General features: G+C 43.7%; 1 protein-coding gene across 2 annotated transcripts in view; it reads left to right on the top strand.

Moving 5' to 3' along the window:
• Positions 1-18033, top strand: part of AARS1 (alanyl-tRNA synthetase 1) — a 152707-nt gene that overhangs the window by 62498 nt on the left and 72176 nt on the right. For both annotated transcript variants that reach the window (XM_033940945.1, XM_033940943.1), the window contains exon 15: positions 9640-9824. In XM_033940945.1, the coding sequence (XP_033796836.1) occupies positions 9640-9824 (185 nt within the window). The remainder of the gene's footprint in view (positions 1-9639; positions 9825-18033) is intronic.

The following is an 18033-nucleotide window of genomic DNA, read 5'->3' as shown; positions in this document are numbered from 1 at the left end:
GTCCAGCTTTCCATCAACTTGAGGCAGATGTGACCAGTGGAGTGCCACAGGGCTCGGTCTTGGGCCCAATTCTATTTAACTTATTCATAGGAGATATGACCCAAGGGCTTAGAGGAAAAGTATATTTGTTTGGCGACGCTGCCAAACTATGCAACTTAGTAGGCAAAAGCATTTTGCCTGATAGTATGACGCAGGACCTACTACTACTGGAACAGTGGTCATCGACTTGGCAGCTCAGCTTCAATGCTAAAAAGTGTAAAGTAATGTACTTGGGTAAGAGAAATCCATGCAGAACTTACACATTAAATGGTGAGACCTTGGCTAGGACCACGGCGGAACATGATTTATGGGTGATCATTAGCAATGACATGAAGGCTGCCAATCAAGTGGAGAAGGCTTCCTCCAAGGCAAGGCAAGGCAAGTGATGGGTTGTATCCGTAGGGGTTTTGTCAGCAGGAGACCTGAAGTGATAATGCCGCTGTACAGACCTCATTTGGAGTATTGTGTTCAATTCTGGAGGCCACATTACAGTAAAGATGTGCGCAGAATTGAATCGGTTCAGCGGACGGCCACCAGGATGATCTCGGGGCTCAAGGGTCTCTCGTATGAAGAGAGACTGAACAAATTGCAGCTCTACACTCTCGAGGAACGTAGGGAGAGGGGAGACATGATCGAAACATTTAAGTACCTCACGGGATGTGTCGAAGTGAAAGATGATATTTTCTTTCTCAAGGGACCCTCGGCCAGAAGAGGGCACCCACTCAAACTCAGGAGCGGAAAATTTCATGGCGACACCAGAAAGTATTTCTTCACAGAGAGAGTGGTTGATCATTGGAACAAGCTTCCAGTGCAGGTGATCGAGGCAGACAGCGTGCCAGACTTTAAGAATAAATGGGATACCCATGTGGGGTCCCTACGAGGGTCAAGATAAGGAAATTGGGTCATTAGGGCATAGACAGGGGGTGGGTAAGCAGAGTGGGCAGACTTGATGGGCTGTAGCCCTTTTCTGCCGTCATCTTCTATGTTTCTATGATATCTTCTGTCCTATGGGACCCTCGACCACCAGAGGGCATCTGCTGAAAATCAGGGGAGGGAAGTTTCATGGTGATTCCAGGAAGTACTTCTTCACAGAAAGGGTGGTCGATCATTGGAACAGTCTACCTCTGCAGGTGATTGAGGCCAATAGCGTGTCAGATTTTAAGAGAAAATGGGATATTCACATGGGATCTCTAGGGGAGTAAAGTCAGGGGGGTGGGTCATTGGAGTGGGCAGACTTGGTGGGCTGTGGCCCTTTTCTGCCGTCATATTCTATGTTTCTATGATATCCCTGTGAACTGTTTCAGCTCTGTCTGCAGTGTTTTCCAGTCAGCACATGTTTCTGTGAGCACAGGCTGACAACCTGAATTGGTGATTTTATTTTATTTTTTTTTATTTTTATTTTTTTTTTGGGGGGGGGGTTCCTAAAAAAAAATGGGTTTTTGAGTGGTTTTCCTGCATGCCCTACCCCCACCCCTAAAATCGCCAGGGGTTTTAGAGTTGTTGTGGTTTTCCTGGACTATTTGTAGTCAAAATCTGCACCCATGGCGGCTATCTAGGATTTTTCCTGATTTGAATTTAAAATTTAAAGTTTATTTTTTGCACTTGCCAACTTCGTTTTTGAAAGAAAACCACATAGATGGCTTCCCCAGAGCAGGATGTAATGGATTCATGCCTCATTTGCGGTGGATGGCCGTTGGATGTGCAGCTATGTTCCACATGCACTGCGGCCTGCAACGGGTGTGAGGTTTGCCTGGATTTGATACCTTCGACCTCTAAGGAGGGTCTTCTAGCACCTTCTGTCCCGACTCCTGCAAAAATGGCATTGGGGTCCCTAGGAACTGTGCAGGTGATGCTACAGCGAAATGCAAGCATGTCTCGAGAGATAAATCTCATAAATCCTTCAAACAGTCCAAAACTGGTACCGAGGGGTCGGCTCCCCTGCGGAGGATGAGTTTTACCCAGATTTTGTTAATATGCTGTATCAGGTATACTTGGCATATCTCTGCCTGTCTCCCTTCAGCTGGCCTCCTTGCCATTCACAGGGACCTCTGCTCCTGTGGACTAGGGTTTTTTCTCTTACCTTCCCTTGGGGGTGCTGGCAGGTAAGCCAGTAGTGCCCGCGGTAGCGCCAGATACACTTTCCATATCTCTGTTTTCACAAGGGGGGGGGGAGCTGAAGATCTGATAGATCTCTAAGATCCGCACCAGTGCGGAGCCCCTGATTTGGATCCTACTGTGCGCAGATTTTTCAAGCATGTGCATCTTGTGGATTTGATCTCAGAATCTCTCCAGGAATTAAAGTTGAAGTCTGAGCAGCCTATTGCTGCAGAATGTTCCCTCATAAGTGACCAGAGGCCACAATCCGCCTCTTCCTGATCTTGTTTGGATTCTTACAGACATCTGGGATACTCTTGAGGGTCCCTTGAAATGTGCTCTGAATGGAAAAATCTTACTAATTATCACAGTTTGGAATTCCTGTGTTTCCAGATTAATTCAACAGGTCATGAAGCTGCACAGTGGTATAAATTAATATCCGAATATATAAATAAAAAACCAAAAAATGGTCTTAGAGACATTTGGAGCATTGAGATAAAGCACCAAATTAGTGCATCTCAATGGCCACGACTTTGGTCTTGGAGGCTAAAATGTACGGTATCAGCATCTATGAGACAAACTTGGTTTTTTCTTTTACATAGAGCTTTCTGGACCCCTGTTCGATTACAAAAAATAGATAGCTCTAGGTCAAATAGATGCTGGCATTGTCATGTTGAAATTGGGACATTAGACCATCTTTTATTCTATTGTCCATTCATCTTATCATTCTGGAAATCAATCTGGCCCCAAATAAATAGGATGTTAGAAAATCCGGTAGCCTTGACATATGATACCATATTATTTGGAACAACTATGAGAGCAAAAAGTCAAATATCATCAAGTAATAACAAACTTCTTTTTATTTTAACTGGAATAGCAATACAACAAATCACATTCAATTGGAAAAAACATGACAGATTAAATTATACATTCTGGTGGAATTCTGTATGTCATATATACAAAATGGAGCTCACTATAGCAACACAAAAAGGACATGTAGATAAATTTCAAAAAATATGGAGACCATTAACTGAATATTGTAAAGAATGATTAATTTTCCCATGTATAGAATTTGATTAGAAGAAAAAGAGATCATATCTCTAAATATTATATAATATATTAATACTAGATTTATAATATGAAATATGGATAAAATAACATTTTATTCATGTATTACTGAATAGAAGGGAGGGGGGAGGGGATGGGATATTATTATATTAACTAAGAATTATATAAATTTAGTTTTCTGAAATATTAGTATGAATTTATATTGTTGATGTAACATATGAAAATGAATAAAGATTTCTCATTCAATATTGATAGGGAGGGAGAGAGGGAGGGGAGATTATTATATTCAATAATAATTATATTAATTTAGATTTCTTACATAATATTATAACTTTATAAAATATTGATTTTCTAAAGAAATTTTAAATTTGATATTAATATGTAAGTTAATCAAGTGTGATTATTCAAGTTTATAATGAATTTATTTGAAACACTTGTTGTAACATAAGAAAATGAATAAAGATTTATAAAACAAAAAAAAAGAAATGTGCTCGCACCATGGCGCAGCTTTATCCCATTGTGGATGCCTTTAACAAGTTCTTTGCTTCCCCATGCATCGGGAAGCGCTTGTCGGCTTTATTGGTCAAGTGGCAGGCCATTACCTCAGACCGCTGGGTCATGGAGGTTCTCAGGGAAGGCTACAAACTGGAGTTTCTCTGTTCTCTGACAGAGTATTTTCTAGATTCCCCGGTGGACTGCCCTGAGAAGGCTGTTTGGGTGTAGGCCACAATCTACAGCTTATTCAACATTGTGGCCATAGAACTTGTTCCAGAGTGAGACTCGGGCTCTGGGAGATACTCAATATACTTCTTCATTCCAAAGAAAGGCTCTGACGATTGGAGACCGATTCTGGACCTCAAGGCAGTCAGTGCAACACTGAAAGAGCCTCGCTTCCACATGGAGACTTTGCACTGTGATAGCATTAGTGGTGCCTGGGGAGTTCCTAGCCGCCCTAGATCTGATAGTGGTGCCTGGGGAGTTCCTAGCCTCCCTGGATCTGATGGAGGTGTATCTCCACATTTCTATTTTTCCAAAACACTGGAAGTTTCTGTGGTTATACATCTTGGGACAACATTTCCAGTTTGCAGCAATGCCCTTTGGGTTGGCAATGGCACCTAATACCTTTACCAAAGTGATAGTGATGGTGGCCCATCTTCGCATCCTGGGTGTCATGGTTCACTTGTAATTGATTGATCAGAGTTCTCGCAGTCCGAGGGGTGTCAGGCAGTACCTCCAGCTTCTGCAATGATCAATGTGATTCCTTTGGGCCAGAGCAACAAAGAAAAATGGGGAGACCCAATGATCCACAGTGAAAACAATCCATCGATGAAAACAAAAACTGTGGATACAGATGTTCTGGAGATAATTTATTAAACACTGACATATAAAACCATGAAAATTCAATTAAAAAAGTACAATGATAAAAAATACTGTGATAAAAATCCAACCGGACCCTACACGGTCCGTGTTTTGCCAAAAAATGCAAAGTTATGCACCTGGGCAGCCAAAATCCATGCAAGACTTACACCCTAAATGGCGAGATCCTTACAAGAACTGAAGCAGAACGTGACCTAGGGGTGATCGTCAGTGAGGACATGAAGGCTGCCAATCAAGTGGAGCAAGCTTCATCCAAAGCAAGACAAGTCATGGGTTGCATACGCAGAGGCTTCATCAGCCGAAAGCCGGAAGTCATTATGCCATTGTATAGATCCATGGTGAGGCCCCACCTGGAATACTGTGTGCAATTCTGGAGACCGCATTATCGCAAGGATGTGCTGAGACTGGAGTCGGTTCAGAGAATGGCCACTCGGATGGTCTCAGGACTCAAGGATCTCCTATACGAGGAACGGTTAAACAAATTGCAGCTATACTCACTCGAGGAGCGCAGAGAGAGGGGGGACATGATCGAGACGTTCAAGTATCTCTCGGGCCGCATAGAGACGGAGGAAGATATCTTCCTCTTCAAGGGTCCCACGACAACAAGAGGGCATCCGTGGAAAATTAGGGGAGGGAAACTACGAGCTGACACCAGGAAATTCTTTTTCACAGAAAGGGTGGTTGATCGCTGGAATAGTCTTCCACTACATGTGATCGAGGCCAGCAGCGTGCCTGATTTTAAGGCCAGATGGGATCGTCACGTGGGATCTATTCACAGGGCAAAGGAAGAGGAGGGATCTATTCACAGGGCAATGGTAGGGGAGGGACATTAGGGTGGGCAGACTGGATGGGCCTTGGCCCTTATCTGCCGTCTATTTCTATGTTTCTATGAACACGCCTTCCTCAGGGGTCCTAAAAGGAAGAGATAATGATAAAGAGAAAGATAGAAAGATAAGAAGTGATTGTGACAATCTGGAGCATGCATATTAGTGTCTATACTCGACTGCAAGATAAAACAAGTGAGCCAATTGTGATCATGCTATATACAGAGGCTTCAAACATCGACAAGAAACATGAGAGGAAAAAATGTGCCGAAAAAGTGCCATGGTATGTATTAGAGTATAAGCTTAAGCACAGAAATCTATAAAGTGCCTAAGAGAAGCCATAAGAATGAAAAGTTAATAGAATGAAGAAACCATAGTGCGTGTCTGATTTTGAAAACATGAAGAGATATGTGACACAATGTAAAGACGAGAAGACATTATACATACCAATGGTTTGCAAATTCACATGTAAAGAATTGGACTGAAAACAGTCTATTGTCTTTAAACTATATAAAAAAGACATCGTATTCAAACATGAAGAAACCATTATAGGACATGAACACATAGAATAATGCAGTTAAACAGAATAAGACAGCAGTTAAACAGTTCTAAGACAGCAGGACAATCTTAGCATCAAATTACTAGACAAATCATTTCATATTGTAATTTTAAAGTTAAATGATATAAGATATGTAAAGCATGGTGACGATGAAATATAATGCACCCATGAAATGAATGAAACAAAGATGTGAATGGATTGTTGAAATCCATATTTAACAGTGCATTAACAACCATGTGAGGTAAAAATAATAATGACGGGTACGAATATGGCATGATACATAAGGACTAATGGCATGATACATAGGGACTAATGGCACAAATATGGCATGATACATAGGGACTAATGGCACGATACATAGGGACTAATGGCACGATACATAGGGACTAATGGCATGATACATATGACTAATGGCATAAATATGGCATGATACATAGGGACTAAAGGCATGATGCATAGGGACTAATGGCACAAATATGGCATGATACATAGGGACTAATGGCACAAATATGGCATGATACATAGGGACTAAAGGCATGATGCATAGGGACTAATGGCACAAATATGGCATGATACATAGGGACTAATGGCACAAATATGGCATGATACATAGGGACTAATGGCATGATGCATAGGGACTAATGGCACAAATATGGCATGATGCATAGGGACTAAAGGCATGATGCATAGGGACTAATGGCACAAATATGGCATGATGCATAGGGACTAATGGCACAAATATGGCATGATGCATAGGGACTAATGGCATGATGCATAGGGACTAATGGCACAAATATGGCATGATGCATAGGGACTAATGGCACAAATATGGCATGATGCATAGGGACTAAAGGCATGATGCATAGGGACTAATGGCACAAATATGGCATGATACATAGGGACTAATGGTCTGCAGCAGGCAAAAATGGCCGATGTCCATAGTTAAGTGAACAGCAAAGATTTAGGAAATGAGAAAGCATGTCAAAAGGGAAGCTGTGTTGAAGTAAAAAGCAAAGCAACTGAAGTAGGGGAAAAAACAGCTTTATAGACCTGTATTGAAGGTTAAGGCAAAAAGATTAAAAGCTCCATGTGGCTTTGGGATATAAACAAGGCCACATGCTAAAACCGTGGGTGTGTTTATCCTCTAGTATAATTACAAGTTGACAGAGTAGGGGCGGTGAATCAAAGCTGGAGGTCGTATGAGGACTTTAGAGCAAGATACCTAGACATATAGGATTCAGAAGGATCATCGGCATGGATGATAAAGTCGCCGAGGATAAGGGTGGGAGATGAGGGTTCAAGAAAGGAGAGCCAGGAGTCGAACTCGGTGAGGAAGGAGGAGAAGGATTTGTCATGGGGTCGGTAAATAACCACTATTCTGAGAGACAGGGGCGAATAGACGGATGGAGTGAACTTCAAAGGAAGGAGAACGGTGAGATTGAGGCAGAAGAAGGGGTTGATATTTGTAAGATGGTGAGAGTAAGAGTCCAATACTGTGTCCATGACCATCTGGGCGAGGCATGTGTGAGAAAAGGTTCCCTCCATGATACAGGGCGGCAACTGAGGAAGAGTCTTCAGGGCAGATCCAGGTTTCAGTTAGTGCTAGCAGGTGGAGCTTTCTAGAGATAGAGGTCATGGATGAAGGTACGTTTGTTGGATATGGAGCAGGCGTGCCACAGGGCACATGAGAAGGGTAGAGAGGAACTGAAATAAGATTTGTTAGATTGCGGTGTGATCCCCATGAGTAGGCTGGGAGATCATTGGGAGGACCGAGATTAGGATTGATGTCCCCAGCAGAGAGCAAGAGAAGGAGTAGGAGGATACGAGTGATTGTGGAAGAGGCATGGGGGCTACACCATGGTGGAGATGCATGTAAGTACAGTCTATGTATTAAAGGGAGAGTGTAGTAGCTGTAAGGCTAAGAAAAGGGTGGGGGAGAAAAGAGGGTGAGGTGGTAAAGCTGGAATGTGACTGGTGTGGTTGGAGGTTAAGTGGTTTAGGATAGGGGATGGGATGGGAGAAGGTCAGTAGCAGTAAGAGGAATTGGTAAACAGGAGTTCTGGTTCTCTTTCATTGTCCGAGTATTCTCGGACAATGCCATAGTGGTGGTTTATGTCAATCAGGGGGGCACAAGTAGTCCCTTCCTGAGCATGGATGCTCAGCGTTTCTTCTGGTGGGCATAGCGACACCTAATGGCACAGTCAGTCGCTCACGTGTAGGCGTGGACAACATTCAAGAGGATTTTCTCAGTTATCATACTCTGGACCCTGGAGAATGGTCTCTGTCTCAGAGTGTTCGATTGCATAGTAGATCAGTGGGGGCATCCCACATGCAATCTCATGGCGACTGCGACCAACAAGAAAGCAGATTGGTTCTTTAGTCGCTGTCACGAGGCCGGCATTGAAGACCTGGATACTCCGGTTCAGACCTGGCCTTTGGAAATTCAAGCGAGGATAGCGTGTTGTTGAGTAGGTGGTGATTTACCATGTCAAAAGTTGTGGATAGATCAAGAAGGATGAGGAGAGAATAGAGGCCTTTGGATTTGGAGACTTTCATAAGAGAAGTTTCTGTAGAATGAAGTGGGCAAAAGTCCGATTGAATTGGGTCAAGGATAGCTTGAGCTGAAAAAGTCAAGACAACGGCAGTGAACTACGCATTCCGGTAGCTTGGATAAATAGGGGAGGAGGGAGACAGGATAATAGTTGGAAGGTCAGGTAGGGTCCAGTGAGAGCTTTATGAGGAGTGGTGTAACAATGACATGTTTGAAGGCATTGGGCACAGTTGTGGTGGATAGTGAAAGGTTGAGGATATGGCAGATAGACGGTATGACAATAGGAGAGATAGTGATAAGTAGATGGGTGGGGATGAGATCGGAGGAACAGGTGGTGAGTTTGGAAGGGGAAAGAAAATGTGCAGTTTCCTCCTCAGTAATTCCAGGAAATGAAGATAAAGTGGCAAGGGCTGAGTGGTGGCTGGAAGAGGTGCTTGGTTGAGAACTCAAGATTAATTTTGTGAACCTTATTACAGAAGTACTCAGCCATAGTCTGAGAGAGAGTGATGGAAGGGTTGAAGGTGGGGGGACCTTGAGTAAGGAGTTCAGTGTGGTAATGAGGTGGTGAGGATTGGAGCCAAGAGAGACAGTCAAGCGGATGTAATAATCTTTGGCAAGTGAGAGAGCAGATTGGAAGAAGATCAGGAGGAATTTGAAATAAATGAAATCAGCATGAGTATGGGATTTGAGCCAGAGCCATTCAGTAGATCTGGCATAGGAGCATAAGTAGTGGATTTTAGAGTTTAGCTGGGGTTTGGGGTACCTTACAGAGCGTGGGGTAGGGGGAGCGAGGGTATTTAGAACAGAAGAAATGTGAGGACTTGCTTTCTTATATCCATGTAGAGCACCAACTACAGATTAGTAACTTGGTTTTCCTGGATTCTGATTGGCCAGACTGAGTTCCAAACTTGTAGCATTGTACAGTAAGGAATTTGTAGAGAGTGACTATAGAGAAACAGAGGTATATTTTTAGCAGAAGGGATGAGTGATGTATGCCATCTCCACTTCAGCAGTGATTATTTGTGATCATGTCGCATACAAATATATTTTATTATGCTTTTGTGAGCACATCTTTAGTGACTGCATTATACTTTGGAGTACTATAATTTCTTTTCTTGCATCCCTAGACCGTGTATGCCAAGGATTGTCCTCTAGCAGCAGCTAAGGCCATCCAGGGTTTGCGAGCTGTATTTGATGAGACATATCCTGATCCTGTGCGGGTGGTCTCCATTGGTATCCCTGTGGAAGATATGCTAGCTGACCCTTCGGGCCCTGCTGGATCCATTACATCTGTGGAATTCTGTGGTGGAACGTGAGTATTAAGAGGAAGAGGACCAAGTAGGGAATGAGGCAAGAAAAGTCAATGAATGTAAAGCATTCAGAAAGAGAATATTACTGGTTCAATGGGAGGTAGAGAGAGCAAAGGGGGGAGGGGAATATTTTGATTTGTTCCAATACCAGGATAGAATGTGAATTAACATTATTACAGTCTTGAGCAAAAATAGACTCATGGTACATAGGATGAGACATATTTAAAAGTTGACATGTTCCTACCACAAGTAGCATGGGTTTTTGTGACATGAGTATGTGTTGAATTATATAAGAAAACAAACTTTTTGCTGTCTAATCAGAGCACTGTATTTACTGCAAACATTTGTTTGGAAAGGGACAATACTAAAAGGATCTGCAGCAGGAGTAAGTTATGTTGCTCTGTTACTGCAGCATCATCCAACAAAGCCTACTCAGGAATGCTCTTATTATTTTTCTGGAAGCTTTTGGAAAAATTCCATTGCACATGTGCTCACCTTCTACCTGTCACTGTTGCACTGGACCAGGTCAGTCTTGTCTTTTTTTCGTGGAACAGTGAGGCATGTGACTTACCGTATTTTTCACTCCATAAGATGCGTATTTTTCACTCCATAAGATGCACCCTAGATTTAAAGGAGGAAAACAAGAAAAAAAAACATTCTGAACCAAATTGTGTACTAATATATACCAGACTATGCACCCAGCTCTTCTCACTCCCTATCATGCTCTGCTCCCAGCCCCCTTCACTCCCTGCCCTACCAGGCTATGCTGGACCAACAGGAGATGCAGCTAATCAAACCCCTAATGTAGGGGTGCCCACACTTTTGTGTAATATAAAGCAGTTACTGTACCTCTTCCCAAGTTTGGCCAAACTAGTTTTTAGTGGAGGGACACAATTCCATGTCTGGAGAAGAACCTTAAAGCAGCCCTGCTTTCTGACAATACTTCTGGCTACCAATTAAAGCCTGGCTATAAGCAATATAACCTGCTACTAAGCAAAGTCAGGAGTTCCTGGAGCATTGGTCGCCCCGCCTACTTCATACGAGCTCTGAGAAGCGGCGGTCACTGTGGATCCGGTTCACGGGTTTCTCATTTCTCCTTAGGCGCTTGGGCAGACTCCACTCTTTCAGTCTCAGGACAAACTTGATAGAGCCCCATTGCCACTGCCTGGAGATTCCCGGCTCCCAGTGGCCAGGATGATGCAGGGCCCAACAGAGAAGAACATGAGCGGAAAGCGAAGGCTTCCAAGGCAAAGTGATCACCTTTCAGGCTGGAGACGAGCAGGGCTGCCCCCAATGCTCCTCACAACCCAGAGCATCTTCGACTGGTCGCTGTAGGAAGACAGCAGCCACCGTTCTCGGGCCACAGCAGAACCCAGGCTTGTGGCGCACTGATAACACAATTATTTATATACCGCGCATATGCCTTTTGATTCATGGCAATGTTCAAAAGAATACAACAAGGAGAAATTAACATAGAAATTGGTTAAACAATGTGGCAATACTTCACACAGAATCTCCCAATTTGTCTCAGATAGGGATCACAAGCTTTGTGAGGTGCCTGGAAAGTAATGATGGAAACTGTGCAAAAGAAAAAATATGTGAAAAAGAATAGGCAATATTAAGATCGAATAAAGAAGAGAGCAGAAAGAAAATCAGAAACATAGGGGAAAAATTGTATGAAATAAAATAATAAAACAAAAACAAATGTAAGAAGAAAAAATAAATAAATAAATAAACAGGAGTAAATGAAATCGGTTAATTAAGCAGCTCGGCAGATCTCTGCAAGATAGCTCAATCTCCAGTGACGGGTCCTGAAGCAGCCGAAGGCAAAGAGGCAGACACAGGAAGGGCCCAACGGCCGAAGGCCAAGGAGAGAAGGCAGGCTGTCTCGGGGCCCAACCCTGAGCTGAAACTTCAGTGGGGCTGCACACAGTAGCAGCATGCAAGCATCCCTCGTGGACCAAGGCTCTGTTTTTGTTAAAGGGCACACAGAGACAGGCAGCTACTAACTGGCAGAAGCATGCGGCTGGGGAGTTGGCTGCTGGTATTGGAGGATGGGGAGATTAACGTTTGGCTTGCTGGGTTGAGAGTGATGCATCGTGAGGAGCTTGGAGGGTGTGCGTTCCACAGAGGCGGCTTGCGGGGGCATCCTGCATACTGTCGAAGGTGCTGTCTTTCAGTGTTGCCGCCAAGACCAGTGATGGGGAGCGGCCGGCACCTGCGGCTGATGGAGCCGAAGGCGAGGGTGTTGGAATGCAATTGCAGTGTATAGGCGAGTCAGCTCTGATGGAAACAGCTGATGGAAATGGAAAGTACGGGGGGAGGGGTGTTACATTCATTCCATAAGACGCACTGACTTTTCCACTCACTTTTATTTTTTTTGGGGGGAGTGCGTTTTATGGAGCAAAAAAATACGGTTGTTCTCCTTCAAAGTGCATTGAAGGAAAAGTTACTTATTTTCTGCTTCCTCTATGGTAGTCGTGATTATTTTGTACTATATATACTTGAATAAACCGAGGGTACTGACCTATCTTGAGCCCTAGTTGTCCAGTGGTGAGCTAGGACAGGAATGTTCCCTCCCTCTCCTGAGGTGAGCTTTCAGATCCTATCCCGGCCAGCTCTGCACCCAGCACAGGCCTCTCCCCAGGCCTGGTGGTCCAGTGGTGAGGTGGGACAGGAGCAATCCACCTATTCTTCTGCCCGTGTAGTCTCACTAGTAAAAATGACTGCCATGAGTTTCTGTGACAACCTTAGCAAATTATAGACTGGCGAGTGTGATGTAAGTGCTGGTAAAATGGAAGAGATTATTATAAAGAACAAAATTACAGATCATATACATAAGCATGGATTAATGAGACAAAGCTAAACATGGATTTAGTCAAGGGAAAAATTAAAAAGACTAGGGGGACACTCAATGAAGTTCGAGGGAAATACTTTTAAAACAAATAGAAGGAAATATTTTTCACTCAGAATAGTTAAGCTCTAGAGCAGTGGTCTCAAACTCGCGGCCCGGGGGCCACATGTTGCCCGCCAGGTACTATTTTGAGGCCCTCGGTATGTTTATCATAATCACAAAAGTAAAATAAAACAGTTTCTTGATCATATCTCTTTAGCTATAAATTACAATATTATTATTAAGACTTGGTCAAAAGGAAAGATTTATAAACTATAAAAGAGTTTTATCTCATGCAAAATTGTCATTTCTTTAATAAGACATTAACTATTTTTTCTGAGGTCCTCCAAGAACCTACAAATGCAAAATGTGGCCCTGCAAAGGGTTTGAGTTTGAGACCACTGCTCTAGAGTGAGTTGCCAGAGTATATGGTAAGAGCAGTTAACATAGCTGGCTTAAAAAAAATGTATGGACAAGTTCCTGGAGTAAAAGTCCATAGTCTGCTATTGAGACAGGCACTGGGGAAGCCATTGCTTGCCCTGGGATCGGTAACCTGAAATGTTGTTACTATTTGGATTTTTGACTGGTATTTATGACCTGCCTTGACCACTGTGGAAAAAGGATATTGGACTAGATGCACCATTGGTCTGACCTAGTATGGTTATTCTTATTTTCTTATGTTGCCTCCAGTGTTCCCTCTAAGCGGGCGGGTGTTGTGAGCAAACTTTTTTCACCGTGAGCCAAAAATATCGGGCGCCAGCAAGTTATGAGCCAACTCGCCCGATTCTCCTCTCGCCGCCCTGCCATCTGCCGTACGCCTCTTCCGATCGTGCGCTGTGACGAGAAACGTGTGCGCTGCGATGTAATATTTTGTGCGCCAGCGCACGCCAGCGCAGCTTAGCGGGAACACTGGTTCAAATGGTTTTATTTATTTCCCCAAATTTATTTTTGTTATACGCATTGAAAATATTTGATATTGCGTTTAAATCAAAATCTCAATAAACTTGAAACGAGTGCCCGTAGGATTGTGGGAGGGTTAAATACTCAAAACTTAGAAGTTTTTGCTACGCCAGCTTTCTGGTATCTTTACATACAGTGGCGTACCTAGCATATGTAACATCCGGGGCCCATCATTTTTTGGCACCCCCCCCCATCTGTAAGAAAAACATGATTTTTAGTAACAAACCACACGTCACACATGAGTACCTAGGAAAAGGCAGCATCTTACATATTGCAGTGAGCAGTACATCAATACACCCATTGTAAAACTAAACAAGCCAGACCAGCACAGATCAATCCTACACCGTCAATCCTAACAGAAAACCATGTCTTTCGAACACACAGAACACAGAAAACACCTTCGCCTAGTAAGGAATATGTAATCACAAACTAACCCCTCCCTCTTTTACAAAACTGTAGTGTGGATTTTAGCTACGGAGGTAACAGCTCTGATGCTCATAAAATTCTGAGCATCAGAGCTGGTACCACCAAGGCTGGTGCTAAAAACGCTTCACAGTTTTGTAAAAGGGGGGATAAAATAAAAATACATAGACAAAGGTTAAATTGAACCAGCAAGAAGCTGGACTCTGCATACAATGCTTCACAGAAACAGTGACACATGTCTCCTAAAGCAATAAATAAATAGAAATTTTTTTCTACCTTTGTCTTCTGTGGTTTCTCCTTTCCTCATCTTCTTGTAACTCTCTTCCTTCCATTCACTGTCTGCCGTCTCTCTTCCCCTATATGGCATCTTCTCTCCTTCTATGCCCCTTCCAGAAACTGTATGCCTCCCCCTTCCATCTCTCCTTTCACCCCATTGGTCTGGCATCTCTCTCCTCGCCTTCCCTCTCCCACACCTCTCCTCATAGTCTGGTATCTCCCCTTCCCTGATTCTCTGGCATCTCTCTCCTTTCCTTTTCTTCCATCTTTCGTTCCCCCTCCATGCTCTCACATCTCCCCCTTCCTTTTCCCTTAGACTGGCATACCTTCCTCCTACGCTCCAAGCCCTGGCATCTCCTTTAATTCCCTCCCTCATCTTCCTTCTCCCTCCAGCTGGGTACCGCAACACTCTTCCCTGCAGCTCTGCACTTCCCCACAATTGCCATGCTTCGGTTCCTCTTCTTCCTTCCTTCCTCCCCCCCCCCCGCGGGACCCTGCGGCACCATCAACTCTTACTCCCTCTAATGTCGGCCCTGCAGCTCCAGACTTCCTCGCACCTTCTCCCCTCCCCCTTTGGATCACTATTATTTTAAATGTTATAGCCGCGGAGCTGTATCCATCAGTGGAGATGTCTAACCTCGGCCTGCCCCGGAACTCTTACTGCAGCAGCCGCCCGTCTAGGCAGGAACAGGAAGTCACTGTTGCAGTAAGAGTTCCGGGGCAGGCCGAGGTTAGACATCTCCACTGATGGATACAGCTCCGCGGCTATAACATTTAAAATAATAGCGATCCAAAGGGGGAGGGGAGAAGGTGCGAGGAAGTCTGGAGCTGCAGGGCCGACATTAGAGGGAGTAAGAGTTGATGGTGCCGCAGGGTCCCGCGGGGGGGGGGAGGAAGGAAGGAAGAAGAGGAACCGAAGCATGGCAATTGTGGGGAAGTGCAATCCCCCCAATGCGTCCCCTTACCTTACCTCCCCTTACCTTTGCGACGCGTGTGTGCGCTGTGAAGAGAAACTTTGCGCTGCGATGTAATATTTTGTGCGCGCGCGCAGGCCAGCGCACCTTAGCGGGAACACTGGTTGCCTCACTATTCTGCTACATTTCTTCAAAGGGGTGAAAGTCATGGAACAGGAGATAATATCTTATTATGGATTATGAACTGGTTAAAAAAACAGAATAGGGTTAAATGGCTAATATTCTCAGTGGAGAAGGGTAAATAGTGGGGTTCTACAGGGGTCTGTGTTGGGACTGATGACAAAGTTGTTAAATCACAAGAGGATTGTAAAAAATTGCAAGTGGACCTTGAGAGACTGGGCATCAAAATGACAGCAAGTGCAAAAAGATGCATGTGAGAAAGAGGAACCTGAACTATAGCTACATGAAGCAGGGTTTCACATTAGGAGTTGCTGCCCAGGAAAAGTTTCCAAGTTTATTTACAGTTTTGATATACTGACTATCAAACAAATATCTGGACGGTTTACAATTGTTAAAATGAGAGTTTAAAAGAGTAATAAGAAAATAAAAATAGGGTTAACATAAATGGACAAAGATATGGACAAAGTTGGTACAATAGGCACTGGGGGAGTGGATGATTCAAAATTTCATCGAAGTCAAAATGAAAATAAAAGGGAGGCGGGAAGGGAGAGAACAAATAGGGGAGGGGGGGTCACTTCTTAAAAGTAGTTGTTTTTAACAGTTAAAGATGGAAGAAAAAGGATCTTATCCAGAATTTTGGTATGCATATTGAAATAAAAAGGATACATTGAAACCAGTGTGCAGCTAAGAAAACAATTACCGTATTTCCCCATGTATAGACCGCAGAAAATGCCTATGCAAGTTTTAAAATTGGTAGATAAGCTGCCCCAATGTATTAGCTGCGGCTTATCTACCTTTAACTGGGGCGGCCTATACTGTTTTTTAAAAATCATCCCCCCCTTACCTCCCTCGCTGGACGGCGGATGGATGCCTCCTTGAATCTCGCGGCCAGTGGTGCAAGGCAGGAGCAATCTTTTCGATCTCCACCCAGCCCCGCACTGCTTCCTGCATGGCTTTGCCGTCGGTTCTCACGGGACTGATTCTCGCGGGACTCAAACTGGGCAGGCTTGCAAAACCCATATATAGGCCGCGGCCTATATATGGGGAAATACTGTATTAGGAATTATCAGAAAAGGAATAGAAAACTAAGATGAGAATGTTATAATGCCCTTGTATTGCTCCATAGTGTAGCCGCACCTCAAAGACTATGTGCAGTTCTGATTGACATCTTAAAAAAAGGATATAGCAGAATTAGAAAAGATACAGAGAAAGGCAACAAAAATGATAAAAGGGATGGGATGACTTCCCTATGAGGAAAGGCTAAAGCAACTAGGACTATTCCACTTGGAGAAGAGATGGCTCAGGGGAGATATGACAGAGGTCTATAAAATACTGAATGGAGTGGAGTGGAATGGGTAGATGTGAATAGTTTGTTTACTATTTCCAAAAATACTAAGACTAGGGGGCATATAATGAAGCTACTAAATAGTAGATTTAAAGCAAACCAGAGAAAATATTTCTTCACTTAACATGTAATTGCTGGAATTCGTTAACAAAGAATGTGGTGAAAGCAGTTAGCTTAGCAGGGTTTAAGAAAGGTCTGGATAACTTCATAAAAGTCTATAAGTCATTATTAAAATGGATATGGGGAAATCTGCTTATTTCTAGGATAAGCAACATAAAATCTATTTTACTCTTTGGGATCTTGCCAGGTACTTTTAACCTGGATTGGTCATTGTTGGAAACAGGATACTGGACTTGATGGACCTTCAGTCTGTCCCAGCAGGGCAACTCTTATGTTCTTATGAGGTTGCATTAGGAAGTCTCGGACATTTTTACTAGCGAGATTGCACAAGCAAAAGCATAGGATGATCACGTGTGCCCTGACTCATCACTGGGGCCTGTGCTGGGTCCAGGAGGGTGCAGAGCTGGCCCGGCACCTCACTTCAGGGAATGGAGGAATCGATCTTGTCCCAGCTCACTACTGAACCACCAGGGCTCAAGGTAGGCCTGGAGAGAGTCCTGGGCTGTGTCCAAGAGGGGGAGACCTGAATATAAACCAAGATCCCATTTTTGGGCCATTTTCTTTTTTTGGCCCCAAAATCTCAGTTTATATTCAAGTATATATGATACATGGACTTGTGCCATTTGGGGCTTCTGCGCATCTGATAAGCTGAAAGCTATTCCATCAGTACTTTTGCTACCAGCAAGGCCTCCTAAGGTGGACAGGTTTCAGCAGAGATGTTAGACTAACAGTGTACCACCCAACTGGGCAGCAGCAGATGGACAATGTTGGAGGCGGAGGATCATGTTTGATGCGACAACATCAAATTTATACTGTACAGAAGAAAGGCCTGACAATCTACGTCTGTACACTGCCAAGAAAACTTGATGGCGATGAGATGTAAAGAACCAATGTATTATAACTGGAAGATGGTCCCCTAGGTCAGAAGGCAATCACCATGCTACTAGGGAAGAGCTGATCATCACCAAGAGTATGCCCAGTATTTGTGAAGCTAACGTATCAAAGCCACCAGGACATCCTGATGCTGATTTGCTGGACAGAAAAGAGATCAGAAGATGTAAAGATATTTTCAACATAGAAACATGGAATGTATGAAGCAT

The sequence above is a fragment of the Geotrypetes seraphini genome, chromosome 4 (assembly GCF_902459505.1).
Source record: "Geotrypetes seraphini chromosome 4, aGeoSer1.1, whole genome shotgun sequence".
Classification (NCBI taxonomy): Eukaryota; Metazoa; Chordata; class Amphibia; order Gymnophiona; family Dermophiidae; genus Geotrypetes; species Geotrypetes seraphini.
Note: the sequence above shows the minus strand (reverse complement) of the source record. Positions and strands in the feature narration are given on the sequence as shown.